General features: G+C 35.7%; 1 protein-coding gene across 1 annotated transcript in view; it reads right to left on the bottom strand.

The window, feature by feature from the left end:
• Positions 1-4,306: 4,306 nt before the first annotated feature.
• Positions 4,307-18,815, bottom strand: part of PTH2R (parathyroid hormone 2 receptor) — a 76,919-nt gene continuing 62,410 nt past the window's right edge. The window contains 3 exon segments of the mRNA XM_036757129.1: positions 4,307-4,810; positions 8,559-8,600; positions 9,304-9,442. Of these exon segments, the coding sequence (XP_036613024.1) occupies positions 4,415-4,810; positions 8,559-8,600; positions 9,304-9,442 (577 nt within the window). The 3' untranslated portion in view covers positions 4,307-4,414.

Here is an 18,815-nt window from a genome sequence, read left to right as displayed (position 1 = left end):
TTCTAATTATAAAATTTTTTCCTATTCTGTCTTATTTTTTCCTGCCCAAGAATAGAGCTGGGCTTTGGCAAAATCTTGTTAGGGATGAGGTTAATCTGTGTTACTCCTGTTTCTGCCCTTTGGGATTCCTCTCATTTTCCCCAGCCTGTATTACCCGCTGCATGACCAAAACTTTACCATAATACTTTATTTGATCTAGCTCTCCACATCTTTCTTCACTATGTCCCCAATGAAAAATATATTTCTCTGCTCCCTTGACCAACTTATTATGAAGGCACTGATTTTTGTTAAGTTGTTTAAAAGTTGTATCTGACTCTCCATGACTCTGGGGTTTTCTTGGCAGAAATACTGGAGTGGTTTACCAATCCCTTCTCCAGCTCATTTTACAAATGAGAAACTGAGGCAAACAGGGTGAAGTGACTTGCCCAGGGTCACACAGCTAAGTGTCTGAGGCCAGATTTGAACTAAAAAACATGAGTCTTCCTAATTCCAGGCCAGGTACTATATCCACTATGCCACCTAGCTGCCCCAAAGGAACTAATAAGTCATCATCATTAATATCATTAAATTTAATGGTAGAGAGGACCTTAGATATTATGTAAACCAGTGGTGTTAAGCTCAAATAGAAATGATCCGTGTGAGCTGCATATTGATTTAGAAAATCACAAATTGATCTCCATGGCCAGGAACTGGGAGGTACTCTTTTTGTCACAAATGTTCTCTACACATTTCATTATTTAGTGCTCCATCTCCCCACAAACTCTACTTGTATTTGTTGGAGAATTTATGCTAGATTTTGTGGAGAATGTTTTGTAGCAATTATTTTTTTTTTGCTTTACTACCATAATAAATACCTTTTGATAGAAGCTTATTGAAGCCATACTGACTAAAATGAATGGGAAGCATATTGATGGGGGCTTGTGACAATCCTAGAAACTTAGCTCCTCAGAATTACCCCTGCAACCTTGACAGAGTGGCAGTTGCCTTCTGGGGACTCCACCCACCAAGACTAGTTGAAGTTAGAGAAATAGACCTGGAGATGATTTTACAAAAGGAAGGAAGCATCTACTAGATCCTTGATTAAACTTACATTCCTGCTATTAGGAGAAGTGACCATATTTTTCTGAAATACATTGCTAGAAAACAATAATTTCTGGGAACAGTAGGAAGGTACAATTCACTCCCAATTTGGAACACCTCTGGATCTCACAAATATGCTTCAGAATAAGTGAGGGAAACTGTAGAAGCAACTAAGCAAACTGCTGATACAAATTTAGCTACTTATGGCCATTAGAATTCTTCACGTGCAAGAACTACATCCAAATCTCCAAGGGAAATCCTACTTGAATAGAATACTATTTGGGATATTACCCCTTAGATGAAATGATACATACTTGTATTATATGTAACTTTTTCTGAAAAGTATAGAGAATTCAGTGCTCTTAGGCAAATATCCCGGCTGCAACAGATCATAGACATCAGAGCTTGTGAAGCAAACATCACTATTGCTTGCCAAGCTCCACTGGTTCAATCTCATTCCTAAAATAGAGAGTAATTAGGGCTTAGAATATATGGATATCAACGAAAGCAGTCTGATCCAAATAAGTTTTTTATTCCTGTTGGAAATAGACAATGGGAAATTGTAGCATCGGTGATGCCAGTCTTTTGACTGATGCAAAAATTCAGTAATAGAATGGAATATTCATGTAAACAAGCCTCACAAGGAAAATATTCATAGCTGGACTGCTTTGATTGACCTGAGGCAGCACACCGGGTCACTAGCATTTAGCATCTGTTGCATTTCCCAAAGGCAGAAAGTCTGTTGCTTTAGAAAGAAACATTTCAGAAACATGCCTGTGTCAGAAATTGGAGCTGAGACCTGAAAACTGATTATAAAAACAGTACGGTGTGTCTTCTTATTTCCCTTCAATGTCATTTAATTCAAGTCTACTCATTAGAGGGTCAGAGAAAATTTCTCAGTGCAATTATTCCAGGTTCAAATTAAATATAACTACTCCCTGAAAAAAATACTTGTATTAAGTGCCTTTTAAAAAGACTTTTAAGCAAAATGGGACAGGATGCCATGTCTGAAGAATATTTGGAAAGAATTCCTGGGATTAAACTATAAAAATAGACCAACACTTACTGGCCAACACACCTGGTATTTTTCTACTTTTTCTAAACCAATAAAGCATTGGAACTTATTGATATTTCCGTGTGAAGGTGTCTAGTTTAGTGGGAACATCACAAAAGCTTAATTTTTCTATTTCTTCTAGGAAAATCAGACAAGCTGGGCCTAGATGTGGCAGAAGAGCAGAAACGCTGGAGGAATCCTAAAGTAAAGGTAAATTAACCTTAGCATCTAGACTGGTTCTATAAACACTAGTTGGACATCTTAAATTACTGAGGATTTAGTCCTCAAACTTGGGTGCCAATTCAGGCACAATTTTAGATTCTTTACATTCTATAACTAAATTCTATTTATATTTTATAAATATATGTGTTTGAACAAAGGTACCCTTTTGGTTATATTCAGAAAACATGAAATTTGTGTTTAAAAACAAAACAACAGCAACAAAAAACCCATTTGTATTTTATAATGCTTTTATTTTGTGAAACATTTTTTCTTGAGTGTTTCATTTACCCTTAAGTATTTTGAGGTAGGCAGATGCTACCCCCATTTTAAAGATGGAGAAACTGAGATAGTGAGGATAGTTGAGTGACTTGAGAAGACTAGATACCTAGTTACTAATGAAGTTGAACTAGAATCATGATCATATTATATTACACTGCATCCTGCCAAAATGAGAGCGTGGCATGTGTGTTTGTGTGTGTGTGTGTGTGTATGTGTGTTGTGGGGTAAACAGTATAGAAGTAGCCAATGCTGTCTGGAACACACCCACATAATCAAAGAAATGTGGAAATGGTACTGAACATTAGGGCATTCTAGTCTTGCACTATATGTATTTATTTATTGCCTAAATACTTATTACAGTGAAGTCAATTTTTTATTTTGCTTAAGCTTCTTTATTTTACCATTGATATGCTTATGTATCTTACACAGAACTTGCCATAGTGCCTGGCACATAGTAAGTGCTTAATAAATGCTTGTTGACTTGTTGCTTTTCAACTGTTTTCAGGTGTCTTCATTGTAAACCCCTTACATTGGGGTGGGGTGTATATTTTCTATTTTTTTTATTTTTCTTTGTGACCATCATTCATTCTAAAGCCTGTAAGTAAGCAGTTTGTGAATCAGTTATCTTTAGGGGACGCATGCAGGAATTCTGGATAAATGAGGTCCTAGGGGTGAGGGGAGGCGGCCTTTCCAGCTGGAGCCTGCTTAGGTCAAAATAATACCAACCCCCAGAATACCACCGTGTAGTTATGGCTTGGGTTGACTGGCAGCTAAAGGAAAAACCACCCTGAGATTTAATGATGAGTAAGAACATCTGTGGGAGAAGTCCATGCCTAACAATCTCAAGAAGGAAAAATGGAAGAAGCAGCAGGGCTTCCATAAAATTAAAGAAGAAGACATCAAAGGGGAGAGGAATGAGCTTTTAATTTCTCCACATGCCATTTTACAATATTCAGGAAATGCTGTTGAAACAGTGCAGCTGAGTACAAAGACAAATGATCACTCCCAGTATGAGCTTCCAAAGCTCTGTTCATTATGTGAGCCCCGTCCAGTGTCATGGTTTTGAGTGGAGCATGAGAAATAAAGCACTAGGCTATTGCTGGTTTGCATAAGTGTCATGCAATATGTCTTGCACCAGCTCTGTAGCAATTTTCCTTATTCCTAGAAAGAAACTAGGTCCAATTGGCCATCATTTTTTTTTTGTTTCTCCAAGCTCAGCAAACTTATTTTCTCATTTGCTCTTCATCTTCTCAGATCTTTGATCTTTCAAATTATTTTCCATTCTCTTAATAGTACTGTTGTATAGCTCAGATGAAGACAATGGTAAAAGCTCACTAAAGGGGGTAGAGGGAGACACAATAATATCTCACTTTTAGGGGCAAAAATCACCTTCAGGCAGATGCCATCTGGTCTTCTTCTTGGTTTCAGACTGCAGAGTAAAAGTTATATACTTTTGGTAATCTTCTTCTGGCAGGGACTGAGCCAATCTAATGAAATCTTTTCATACCACAGTCACATAAATCTACATACATATTAGGTAAGGCACCACATTCTTACAAACCAAATAGAATTTCATGTCGAAATAAACACTTTACTTATAATTTTCACTTAATGCCTTTCATAATTATTAAATCACACTCATAACAGTAGATAATTCTTAGGATTGATACTTTATCATCAAACTTTCAGCAAATTTGACTCAGGAAAGAATATCACTACAATTTCTTCCTCACAATAAAACCAAAATCCAGACACCTGCACTGGCATGTGTAATGTACTTTAGACAGCATCCTCAATTTCACCTTTGTTTTCCTCAGGGTCGGTGATAGTTTCGGTTGGCTTTAAAGACTCCTTTAGTGATATGGCATCCACCTGCTTCTCTTCATTTTCATTGGGTTCCTCGTTGATCCACTGATGGAGACAATCTTGTTCTGAGTTGCTCCTGACATATCCTGGTAAATTCACATGGCTGTCAGGCTGTCTGTTGACATTCCTAGGAGCTTTGCCAGAGATTAGCACCAGGCGGGCACTTGTCACCATCTGAGACTGGCTGCTGGTACTATGAGTCATGTTGGTGAGGACAGAGCCATACCGATAGTTGCCACACGGAGTTGTCCTTTTCCAGTCAACGGCCAGATTCCATCTGGTCCACGTCTTCTTGATTTCAGCTTGAACCTAGAGCAAAATAATTTGACCATATTTTTAAAATCATAAGTGAAAATTGCAAAGTTGTTTTAAGACTATTTGACCAGTTTTAAGTTCTTTGCCAAAAGTGGGTATGGGGCCAAATAGAAATTGCTTATTGGTGGAGAGAAGAAAACATCTCCTGAAAGTAGGTACCATGGGGAGTAATCCACCAAGTAAATAATGTGTACTTAATGCTCACTGTGGATAGATGTGATGGGGGTAGTCTTTAGCTAGCAATGTGAAAAACACTCATCATTTTTTCCCCGAGGAGTACTGCAGGAGGGGAAAAAGGGAGAAAGAAGGAAGGTGTTAAGAATAGCCATTAATGAGAAATTGGTTTCATTAGGTTAGAACTTATCCTCAGATTTCTGATTTTGTTTCATCATGCTAATTGTCCAGACTGATGTATTCTAGAAGAGGGATACAGGGTGCACCCCATTCTTAAAGTGCTTATGAACCCCAATGACATTTGAAATAACATTTGCCAAGACCTTTTCCCCTTGGGGAAAAATGAAAAATAAAACAGTAAACAAACACACATATAGTAATACACATATCTCAAAAGTACAAAACAAAAGTTCTCCTCAAAGATTCAATAAGATTCCCTTCAATTTAACACAGTATGAACTAGTCAATTTCTAAACCTTGGCTGTGTGCGGAATAAATAGCTAGCCAGCACCAACAGGAGCCACAGTTATATTTGCTTATTTTTTCTTTCATCATTTCTTTTCCAGGGCTTACATCAGATTTGTAATAGGAAAGGGAGACAACCTGTAGCTTCCCCCAGCCTAGATCATCAGTAATGAAATTGCCTTAAAATGTTTAGGTCATAATTTGCCACCAGTTTTTTGTTACTTTCTAGTCCATTAGAACTACCTAAACTTGACCCATCACCAGTTTGTAATAGGGGTAGCTAACATGTGGTAAAGGGTTTTTGCTAATTAAAATACATGTTGGAATTTCTTGAGAATGTGGACTCAACCAACCAATATGGTAAAAGAGGTCCAAAAACCAGTGAGGAGAAGAATGCCTTAAAAGGCAGAATTGGCCAAATGGAAAAGGAGGTCCAAAGGCTCACTGAAGAAAATAATTCCTTAAAAATTAGAATGGAGCAAGTGGAGGCTAATGACTTTATGAGAAGTCAAGAAATTATAAAACAGAATCAAAGGAATGAAAAAATAGAACACAATGTGAAATATCTCATTGGAAAAACACGGATCTGGAAAAGAGATTCAGAAGAGATAATTTAAAAATCACTGGACTACCTGAAAGCCATGGTCAAAAAAAGAGCCTGGCCATCATCTTTCAAAAAATTATCAAGGAAAAGTCCCCTGATATTCTAGAGTTTGAAAGAATGTACCAATTGCCTCTTGAAAAAGATTCCAAAAGGAAAACTCCTAGGAATATTGTCACCAAATTCCAGAATTCCCAGGTCAAGGAGAAAATATTGCAAGTGGCCAGAAAGAAACAATTTGAGTATTGTGGAGACACAATCAGGGTAATACAAGATCTAGCAGCTTCTAAGGGATTAAAGGGTGTGGAATATGATGTTCTGGAGGTCAAAGAGCTAGAATTAATCAAGAATTATCTATCCAGCAAAACTGAGTATAATACTTTAGGGGAAAAATGGGTATTCAGTGAAATAGAGGACTTTGAAGCATTCTGGATGAAAAGACCAGAGCTGAATAGAAAATTTGACTTTCAAATACAAATATCAAGAGAAGCATGAAAAAGTAAATAGGAAAGAGAAATCATAAGGGACTTATTAAAGTTGAACTGTTTACATTCCTACTTGGAAAGATGATATTTTAAACTCATGAGACCTTTCTCAATATTAGGGTAGTTGAAGGCAATATACATACATACATATATATATATATAATACAATATATATTATATATGTATATATAGACAGAGGGCACAGGATGAGTTGAATATGAAGGGATGATATCTAAAAATAAAATTAAGGGGTGAGGAAAGAATATATTGAGACATGGAAAAAGGGAGAGATAGAACGGGGTCAATTATCTCACATAAAAGAGGCAAGAAAAAGCTGTTGCAATGGAGGGGAAGGGGGCGGGGTCGGTGAAAGGGAATGAATTAACCTTACTCTCATCTGACTTGGCTTAAGGAAAGAAAAACATACACACTCAATTGGGTATCTTATCCTACAGGAAAGTAGGGGGGAAGGAGATAAGAGGGAAGGGATGATAGAAGGGACAGCAGATTGGGGGAGGAAGTAGTCAGAAGCAAACACTTTTGAAAAGGGACAGGGTCAAAGGAGAAAATAGAATAAAAGGGGGGTGGAAAAGGATGGAGGGAAATATAGTTAGTCTTTCACAATATGGCTATTATGGAAGTATTTTGTATAACTACACATGTATAACCTATATTGAATTGGTTGCCTTCTCAATGAGGGTAGAGGAGGAGGAAAGAAGAGAGAGAATCTGGAACTCAAAATTTTAAAAACAAAAGTTAAAAATTGTTTTTACACGCAACTGGGAAATAAGATATATAGGCAATGGGGTGCAGAAATCTATCTTACCCTACCACAAAGTAAAGCGGAAAGGGATAAGATGGGGCAGATGGGGTGATAGAAAGGAGGGCAGACTGGGGGAAGTGGTAATCAGAATGCATGCCATCTTGGGGTGGGGGGGAGGGGAGAGATGGGGACAAAATTTGGAACTCAAGATCTTATGGAAATGAATGTTGAAAACTAAAAATAAATAAATTAATTAAAGAAATAATGTGACTCAACCTAGCTTATATGCATGGGATATCATAAAGTAATGTTCAATACCCTTAGAGTTAAGTTGTCTAATGTTTTCCTGGAGGGTTTCAAGTCAGTGCTTGGAACATTTAGCCACTGCTTTGTACCTCTTAAATGAATTTATCATATGTTATAATTATCTCATTACTTAAACATATCTACCAGATTCCATGGGCAGTTAGGTGGCACAATGGATAGAGTGTCAGGCCTGGTGTCAGGAAGACTTATCTTCCTGAGCTCAAATCCAGCCTCAGACACCTACTAGCTGTGTAACCCTGTTTGCCTCAGTTTCTGCATTTGTAAAATGAGCTGGAGAAGGACATGGCAAACTATTCCAGTATTTCTGCCAAGAAAACTCCAAATTGGGTCACAAAGAGTTTGACACAGTTGAAATGACTGAACAACAAAAACAACACTAGATCCCAAGAGGATGGGTATCAAGTCCCATTTAGACAAGCACATGGTTGGCACTTAACAAATGCTTGTAGATTAACTGATTTCCTTCCATGCTAGCACTGTGCTCTGTATGAAGCAGATGCTTAATAGTGCTTGCTGAATCATATTTTTATTGAATTGAGAAGTTTTATGGCCCCAGTATTATGAGAACTTGAGATCATAGCTTCATGGACTGAGACTTAGTTTAGAAGTCATCTAGTCTAATCTTCTCATTTTACAGATGAAGAAACTGAAACCAGGGAGGTTAAGGGACTTGTCTGGGCTTAAACTGCTAGTAAATGGCAGAGCCAGGATTTGAATCCAGGTCTTTAGACTTGAGTAGAACACCATGAAGGAACATCAGCATCTGCGAAGCTTTGCTAATTTTCATTGGAATTTGACTTACTGCTCTAAAGTTTTACAGGGAAAATGACTCCTCTTTCTTTTATCTCTTAACACTGGAAAAATTGTCACCTTTCTGAAGTGGCTTGAATGCTGTCACACCCTTAATGAATGCTGTTTTCAACTTACCTCTCCATTGCAGTAGCAGTAGATGATAGAAACAAAGAAACCCTGTGGAACGAAGAATCAGGTAATTAGTGCATTTGAGCATTCAAAGAAAGGAACAAATTATCACCCACTTAATATATCGATATAAAAATGATTCACAACTTTCCAGACCATAAAATCATAGAATTAAAGCTTAAAGAGACCTTAGAAGATATTTAGTCTAGTTCTCTCAAAAAAACTAGAAAGTTTATAGAGAGTAAATGTGAGAGTTGGAATTCGAACTCAAATCATTTAACTCAAGATTCAATACTCTTTACATCATACCACTTTTCCTTCTTAGGGGTATTTATTTCTTCCTTGGGAATCTAAATAAAAAAGATAAATAATAAAGATAAATTATGGTAGAACCATAATTTTATTTCGAAATTTATTCCCACTAGTTCCAATTGCATTATGATTGAAAGACTATGGAGTATTTTTTTGTGATTCTTAGCTACTTAAAAAGGTATAATAATGGCATCCAGCAGGGTATAACAATCAGTGTTGAGAGTTTCAACATACCCAACAGCCACATGGCATAATGAAAAAAAAAGTATTGGACTTAGAGTCAAAAGACTTTGCAAGAAATCACAATTCTGCCACTTAGAAGATGTGAGAACATGGTCAAGTCACACATTTCACTTCTCTAAGCTATATACCTTCGTCAAAAAGAAGCAAAAAAAGGAAGGGAATTGGCCAACATTTATCACCTTTCTGTCCTTTGTACCTGAAAGGAGTTAAAGAAGAGTTCACAGTGCATCCGAATCTGCCATCCTAATCCAGTGAAAGTATGGGGCAGACACCCAAACACAATATAATGGACCCCAAAGACCAAGATCAGAACCAAAGTAGACTTCGCAAGTTTTCTGAAAAAGAACGACAACAATTTTTCCCCTTAGAATTAATTAGAATATCTTGAAGTAAACATGACTCGAGAAAGAAATGGTGCATTGATTAATGAAGCTAGGAGTCTCCCTCCCTCTCTCTCTCTCTCTCTCTCTCTCTCTCTCTCTCATCTATCTTGACTCATCCCTTCTCCAACCCAGCTATGTTGTCTCTCATTCTTCCTTTTACTTCCAAATTGAAAAGTGGACTCTATTCTCATTTCCTCTAATTCTTATCATTGACTTTTCCTTAATCTTGTTTTATTCCTTCAACTTAATAATTAAGATTCTTTTTTTTCAAGCAGTAAGGACTTGGAGTAAAAAGATTGGATTTGGGTATGTCATTTCAACTCTCTAAACCAGTTTCTTTATCTACAAAATGAGAACTCTAATTCACTGAATTATCTTAAGGAAAATTCTTTGTAAAAGCCCTACCAGTTTTAGCTGTAATGCTACTCACGTAAATGAATGCTTTTCATTGTCCTAAACATTCATGATTGCTGAACTTAGGGTTAAGCATCAGGCCAAGTATGGCCATTATAATTACCCAGAATTCATTTAAAATATTTCTCTTTTATCCATTTAATATTTTGGTTGTCATAAGGTATATGGTTTTCCTGCTGTCTTCATTTTGCATCAATTTCTGTGTCTCTCTCTCATGCTTCTGTGAATTCCTCATAGTTATTGTTTCTCATGGCACAATAATGCTCTATTATATTTATATTCAAATCTGGCCTCAAACACTTACTGACTGTGTGACCCTGGGCAACTCATTTAACTTCAGTTTGCACCCGTTTCCTCACCTCTAAAATGAAACTAATAACACCTACCTCCCAGAGTTGTTGTTAGGATAAAATGAGATAGCAATTCTAAGTACTTTGCAAAAGTGAGTCCTATAAAAATGCTAATTATTTGTCCTCCTCCTCCTCCTTCTTTTCCATCTCTTCCTCCTCCTTCTCTTTCTCCACCTTCCTTCTTCTTATCTTCTTCTTTCTCCTCTTCCTCCTTTAATATTTTTCCCTGTATGTTGAACCCATATGTCTTTAACCTCATTGGAGTATATGTTTAACTATAGGATCTCAGAGTCAAAGATTACCAGCAATTTAGTGACAGTATTTTTCTAAATTGCTTTCCATACTGTTGTACTGATTCACACTTCTGATTCTGTCTCAATTCCACAGCTCCATCCAATGTTGATAGTGTTTGTCATCTTTGCCATTTTGCTGGTTGTGAAGTCATACCTCAGTATTGTTTTAATTTTAATTCCCCTCCCTTTTTAGCTATTTGGAAAAGTGACATGACTGATAGCTTCCAATTCTTTTGAGAACTATTTGCTTATGTTCTTTGATCATGTAACCATTTGAGGGAATGGGCTCTTGGTTTTATATATTTATTTGTTTTAGTTACCTACACATCTTAGATACAAGATCTTTATCAGTAATATTTGATATGATTTCCCTCAAAATGACTACTTCCCTTCTTGTCATAGTTGTGTTGGTTTAGTTTGTTGCAAAAGTTTCCAATTTCATGTAATCAAATTTCTCTATTTTTATCATCATATTTATCCCTAATTTGGTTAAGAATTCTACCCTAGACACAAAAATAAAAGGGATCAGATATGTTTTTCTTCTATGTTTTAAAAAAATATTGTGACATTAACATTTAGGATATATATCAGGTTGGAACTTATTGTGGTATATGGTGTAAGGTGCTCATTTAAATCTAATTTATGCCAAACTGCTTTCTAGTTTTCATAGTAATTCTTAGAGTTCTTCACCAAGTAATTTATGTTTTGGTGTTTTTTGAACATTGGGTTACTGAATGTTTCTAATAGTAGTTTATCTAATCTGTTTCACTGATCTACTTTGCTATTTTTTTAACCAGCACAGCTAGTTTTCATTATCACTGATTTAGAATATAATTTGAAATTTGGAAGCACTATTACAATGCATTTCTACTCCTCCACCTCCATTATTTCTCATTCTTTCAAATGAATTTTACTATTTTTCATATCCATTTAAGGTATCTTCCTGGTAGTTTGATTGGTCTGGCACTATCTATTTATTAGATTATATAATATTGTTAGATTGGTAGATTGACTCCCAGATATTTTATACATTTTGTAGTTATTTTATTTATTTATTTTTGGAGGGGGGGTGGTAATTGGTGTTAAGTGACTTGCCCAAGGCCATACAACTAGTAAATGTCAAGTGCTTGAGGTCGGATTTGAACTCGGGTCCTCCTGATTCAAGGGCTGGTGCTTTATTCACTGCACCACCTAGCTACCCCTTTGTAGCTATTTTCAATGGGGCTTCCCTTTCTATTATTTCCTCCTGGATTTTGTTATTGCTTCATAGAATTGATATAATTTTATAGATTTATTTTTTAACCTGCTTCTTTATTGAATCTGTCAATAGCTTCAATTAGTTTCTTTGCTAATTCTTCAGGGTTTTCTAAACAAATCATGGTGTCATCAGCAAATATGGATAGCTTCTTTGCCAGTGTTTGTGTCTTTGATTTTTCTTATTTTTTTGTTCTCCTTAGCATTTTTAGAAACATGTCAAATTACAGTGAAGAAAGGTGAGCATCCTTTATTTACTATTAAATTTATTGCTGTTTTTCTATGCCATATATATACTGGTTTTAATATATCTATCTATCTATCTATATATATATATATCTATATATATATCACACTAAAAACTAATATTTTTTGCCTTTTGATCCCAGTGAGAGAAAATTTGCAAGGCAACAAATTAGCAGAAGATTAGAGGAAAGGGGATTTGGCATATTTGTTGTTAAGAGCATTTGTCAGTTATTGCTCTACATTCCACATGATGTACTCATACATCAAAAGGTTATTCCATAAAAAAGCCCTTCTGTGGTTATACATTAGAGGGTTTTTAGCATAACCATTGTGTTTTGCCAAAGGCTTTTCATGAATCTATTGATATCATGTATTTTAATTTTTTTATTTTTAATATGGCTATGTTCACTCTTTTCCAATGTTCAAGCATTCTTCTATTACTGATCTAAATCCAATTTGATCATATTAAATTTTTTTTGATATATTGATATTGTCTTTTTGCTAGCATGTTTTTTTAAATTCAATTGAATACATATTTACTGGTGATCACCCTGATTTACCTTACATGTCCGCCAGTCCCTTTATTTCATCCTCATCATATCCTTCTTTTATGCTCTATAAAGTACATTTTTTCATTATTCAAAATTTGTCTTTAGAACTCCTTTCTTCAGAAGGACTCTCTGGAATAAATGCAAATACTGTTTGATTTTTCCTATACTAACCCTTTATCTTATATCTCATCTCTGAGAGGCTTTAAACCCTCTGAAATCAGAGGCTTTACTCTCTCTGTGGGATATCACCTAATTGCTACTTTTCTAGTGCCAGCCACTTTGTAGGCACTCAGTACATTTTAATTGAATAGAATACAGCAGAGAGGAATGCCATTAATTTTACCTTTGGTGCCTTAGAATCTTTGTATAATGTGTTTGAAATGCATTCCATCTCTCTAGGGCAGGCATTCTTAACCTGGAGTCCATAGACTCCTAAAGGGTTTGTGAATTGCTTTTGAGGGTCTGAGAAGTTGATGGGGAAAAATTATGCCTTTATTTTCACTTATTGTTAACAGAAATTTAGTTTCCAATTATGAATTTAAAAATTTAAAAATATTATCCTGCTGTCATCACTCTGCATCATTTCCTTTGTCTTCTCATACTTCTCTGAATTCCTCATAGTTATTGTTTTTATAGAACAATATTATTCTATTGCATCCATGCATCATGATTTGTTTAATAACATTTTTTCACTTATCTGTAACTGAAATTTAACCTCCAAGTAGGAAATTAAAAAAATATCATTCAGAAAAGGGTCCACAGGTTCCACCAGACTGCTCAAGGGGTGAATGACCCAGGAAAGGTTTAGAACCCCTCTTATGGGGTGAAATCATAAGTCCTTCTGAGGTGTTTTGTCAAAACCAAGGCTGCTTTGAGAACAGTGACTATATCAATGGCACAAGACAATTTGGTAAAAGTAAAGTGAGAGATTTGCCTCACAATACCACAGTCATTCTTCTTCACTAATGGCTATCACTAAGATGGAGTTTAGTGATCAAATTTTCCAGGTCTGACTTTGGATCTCCTAGAAGTTGTTACAACACCCTAGGAACAGTATGCTGATTTGCTTGGCAGACCTATCTCTGCACATAGGCATAACATCTGCATAGCATACATCATCATTATACGCAGGCTTTGCAGACAGCTCAAATAAGAAGGAATTAATTACCTATGAAATGATTAAAGAAAGTACTCATAGAGAAAGGCCTGCCAGAATCACAAAATGCATGAAGAAGTTAAAATTATTGGGGTCCTCTTAAGAAGGTGGATAAACACATTGTCTAAGTAAAACTCAGAGGAGGACAATTTTAATTTCCAGTGCTTGAATGATTCAATGCTCAAACTATTAAAAAGGTTAGGATTATTTTTCCATGTAAGTTTGAATTGGAAATATATCTTGTTCTTCTAGAGATGAGGATTCCAACCTTCTATTGTCTAGCCAAAGGACTGACAAAATAATAAAAAAAACCCTTTTATCTTAAATTTTATAGATTCTTCTATTTGTTCCTAGCATATAAGTCTTAGAATATCTGAATTAATTTATTTCATTTTAGAGTAAGTTTTAAAATAATATACTACTGTTTATAAGAATGTAATATTTATTTTTAGAAATTATAATTTGTACACATATATGTGCTCCTATTTAATTTTGATGCTTTCCCAGGAGACCAGATCGATGCTTATGAGATGAAACCAGTGTTCAAGAGGGAAGTATTTATTAAAATAGATTTTAAATTTCATTTATGCATTATTACTTTTAATATGACCTCACTTGTTATATGAAAAACAATGTGTGAAGAAAGATATTTTGAAATAAATATAATTTTTAAATGAAATACGAATTTAACCTGTATCAGCACAAACCTAAATTTTTATGCATTAATTTACTTTTCAAATCAAGAACTGCACCAGGATAGAAAACTTAAACACCCATTCACTATTTTAGCCTTTTTGTTTGTAGGATGAAGCCCCAGTGAATACATGGTGATAAGATCTCAGAAGTGGAGCAATTAATAGGGTTCCATATTCAGTATAGAGAGTACAGTGATGAAAAATCAATCCTTTCTTCATACGCCCCACCCATCAGTTTATTCATACCATCCAAACATAACCATTTCTGGTCCCTTCTAATTCTCTATGCATTTTCATCTGACAGTATATGCTTAGTGACTGGCTTGCAGAGGAAGGATCAGTCATGAAATTACCAGTGACAAGAGAACAGTGACTATATCAATGGCACAAGAAATACAATATTTTTTTAAAAGGGCATCTCAGGGGAGAGATGAGAGCAAGTGAACAGAAGGCTTGGAGAAAGATCAAATGATGGCATAAACATTTCTTAGTAACTTACAAAGAGTTAAGAATCATTGCCAATCAGAGCAAATTAGAAGTTAAACAAAAGCATAATCACCTTACATATTTGTATCAAAAACGTGGAATGTCATTGGTTATCCCCCATGCCTGGAATGATGTCATTCCTCCTTTCCACTTCCCATGTTTCTCTTCCTATAAGACTCAACTCAAGGATCATCTTTTACATGAAGCCTTTACTGATTCCCCCAAACTGCTAGTATCCTTCCTCCCAAACTACCTTGGATTTAACTACATTACATGTATTTATACTTATTCTCTTTGTAGTCTTTCTGCATACATTTATATATCTACTCACCTGTTAGCCATTTCTTTAGAGTTGGGATTATTTAATTCTTTCTACTTGTAGCCCATTAAATTTTAAGTTCCCTAAGGGCAGGGACTATCTTTTGCCTCTTTTTGTATCTCCAATGATTATCACAGTGCCTGGCACATAAGTGCTTAATGAATATTTATTGACTATTGACTAATGTTTAATAAATGCTTGTTTATTAACTGCTGATGGATAATTTGATTTTGAAGGCTTAAGTCAGGAGTGATCAGTATGCTGTTGTCTTTGTAAAGAGATGAGGAAATACTTGTTGTAGGTCCAAACAATCAATTAACACTCATTTATTAATTGGTTATTTTGTTTCAGACATTGTGCTAAGTTCTGATAAAAGTAGAAGTAGTCCCTGAACTAAAAGAATTTACATTCTAATGCAAAAGAACACATACATAAATAGGAATATATGAGAAACATATAAAGCAAATAAAAATTAACTTTGAATGGAAGGTGCTAGTAACTGGAGAGGGGTGAAAGGGAGATTGGGAAAGCTCATCTATCTAAGGTATCATTTGAGCTGAGTCTTGAAGGAAGCCAGAGATTTAGAGCTAGAAGGGATCTTGTAGATTATCTAGTCCAAAGATGAGGACCCTCCAGCTGAAGAAAGTATATGGCAGAGCTGACACTCAAACCTAGGGCCTTTTCTACTACACTATATTATGAATTAGAGTAGAAAGAACCTGCATTCTTTAAAGGGGTATCTGTATGGTAGCAACTAGTTTCTGCTTAGGAAAAGAAACACTGGCTGTAGTCCTAGTTGGAGGAACACTCCCCAGACAAACCACCTGTTTATAAATGGGGTGGGGTAGTTTTCTCCCAAAATCCAGCATCCAAAACCAAATATGAAATCTAAAATTTTTTGCTTAAGCTAAGATTGCATCACTGAGACTTCATTTTTCATGTGAGCATAAGGAGAAAGGGTTAGAAAAGGCAGAGAAAACTGAGCATAGGTAGGCATCAGGAGGAAGATAGCAGAGTAAGCAAAGAAGAGGCAGAACTTTAGATTGTTTGCTCTTTTCTTCCCTTTATGAGATGTGGAGTATAGCAACATTTTTAAAAACTGCCAATGATATTTTTATTGCAAGTGACGTTAAGATCATATCTAAAGAGTTAGTGAAGGAACAAATATTTGTTCCATAGCTCAACCTACATTAGCTACTATGTTACTATCATAGGGAGGGGCTATAGGGTTAAGAAAATTTCATTTTTGCTCTGTATTTCAGAGGTCTCATTACTGTATTCACAGACAAAATATTACCCTATTGACTGATTACAGATACTGACCTATCCAAAGTTTATTAAGGCTATTTTTCCCTCTCGTTTATTTGTCCACTTGAACATTTCTTGAGAAGCAGAACAGGGCTGATGGCATGTGACCTTGGCCAAGTTACTTTCCTCATTTGTTAAGTGATGTGATTGGACTAGAATGATCTCCAAGGTCCCTTCAAGCTCTCATGTTTTATTAAATGGAAGGAAGATACCATTTTCATCTGTCCTCCTAAGGGTTTTTCACTAAATTCCTCATTAATCTGATGATAGATCTAGAACTCTTATTTAGTTTGAAGGCTTTCATTGTAGAAATAAAGATACAAGTTTTTCACTTCATTATCTAAGGGTGAAGAGCATAATCGGCACATCTGGAGGTTCTTGAAAGATTATGTTGGACTAAGTAGGTTGAAAGAATGGGGGTACACCCTCAGACTTGTTCTACTGGATTTCCTACCACATTTGTGGGAGAAGAGACCAGAAAAGGAAAGGTGAAAGTGTTTGGGGGACTTTGGAATCACGAAAAAGAGCTGAAATTGAATTTGAGGAAGACCCAAGTTCAGAAAATGAGTTAGAGCTGAAGAAAAAGAATGACTAGGCAAGGAAAAGGGAGAGAACTAAGTGACTTAAGGATATGGTGGGCTGACAAAGGAGAAGAACTTAAGAAAGATGAGAAGATAATTGGTACCACAAAGTAAGACAGTTGTCAAGGAGAGAAAGGGAAGAAAGTTGGCTGTGACCAGGAAGTTGTTAATGAGATGCTAATGAGGTGAGAAGAAAAGTGATAGCTCTTGATTTGAAGAAAGCCCATAAGCAGGTTGCAATAGCAATTCTCCAAGAGCTTCAAAGTGAAAACAAAACTAATAATAATAATAATAATGATAAAACAAGATATCTCTGATAGCAAGATATCATGAGGTAGAAGAATATGGTCCAAGGTAGAAAAGGAAGAAGAACCACTGAGTAGCAGGAAATAATTACAAGACTCTTTCTGAAGAGGTGGCAGTTATATTCCATGAACAAGAAGCAGTGACATCCTCCAAGAAATACCGTTTCTTCACAGGTGCTGTCAAGTTAAAGATCATCTAGAAGAAAAGGAGTGGTGGTCATAGGATTTAGAACTGAAGGGGATTTAGAGGTCACTGGGTCCAATTCACTCATTTATTTTCAGTTAAGGAAACCAAGATGCAGAGAAGTTAAATGATTTGCCCAGAGTAATAAAGCTGATAAATATAAAAGGTAGGATTCAAAATGAGGTTTCTTTGATTCTAAGTTCAGTGTCTTTTCCCCTACAACAGAGGTGCCAAAAAAGTAGTGAGCAACACTCTGAAGCGTTGACTGAACCAGATTAAAATGTAATTGGGAAAGAGTTAATGAAATAAATAGAAATACACTAAAACATAGATAACATTGCATTTAAAAACTAAGTCATTATGTGGCCTCATACGGATCCTTATGTACCAATCAGTGCCTCCCTTTTCTATTTGAGTTTGATACGTACTGGCCTACATCATGTTGCCTTTCTGGTGTGGTGCTTGGTGCTGAGAGGAATTGGAGCTGCTATTTGGTGACTTGATAAGAATAAAAGTCTACTGTCTTCATGGTGGAAGATCTACAACCTGAGTTTTGTCTTACAAAATAGTCAATATGCACTTCTGGGGATGCATGTGGACATAATGTGAAATCGGCAAAAGAAATCTAGGAAGCTTTGCTAAAGATTCTGAAGTCTTGGTCAAGAAACTGAATATATCAGGTGGTGTTTCATCACTTATGCAGATTAAAAAGTGAGGGCTTCTGAACAGAAAGGTAGATTTGGAAATGGAACTGCTAGTTGAGAAGATTATGATTGAGAATGGGATGTGGATTTCTATACCACAAGTTAAAATATAGGCATCACAAATTACTAGCCAGGAATAGTGTACTTAACAAGTGATAGTCAAAATTGTTTTTCTTGCAAATTTGATCACGAAGGAAAGAAAATTGCATGTGTATATCCACCTAACTCTAAATACTAAAGATAACAACAATGCAGGATGAGAAGTTAGCAGTAAAGACATGTCTAAATTCATAGGATATAGCATCCAAGAAACTCTATTGCAATACTTAAACCATGGACCAAAATCTATGCACAAATGCACAGAATATAGGTAAAAAAGATGAATTATAGACCCCAATGACAAGAGGCAAATCTGACTTCACAGGTAGGTGTTGCTAAGATTTTAGTCTAGAAGGGCACATCTTAAAAAAAGAAGATTT

This window comes from Trichosurus vulpecula, chromosome 4, assembly GCF_011100635.1.
Source record: "Trichosurus vulpecula isolate mTriVul1 chromosome 4, mTriVul1.pri, whole genome shotgun sequence".
Classification (NCBI taxonomy): Eukaryota; Metazoa; Chordata; class Mammalia; order Diprotodontia; family Phalangeridae; genus Trichosurus; species Trichosurus vulpecula.
The sequence above is the reverse complement of the archived record's forward strand: the minus strand, read 5'-3'. Positions and strand labels throughout refer to the sequence as shown.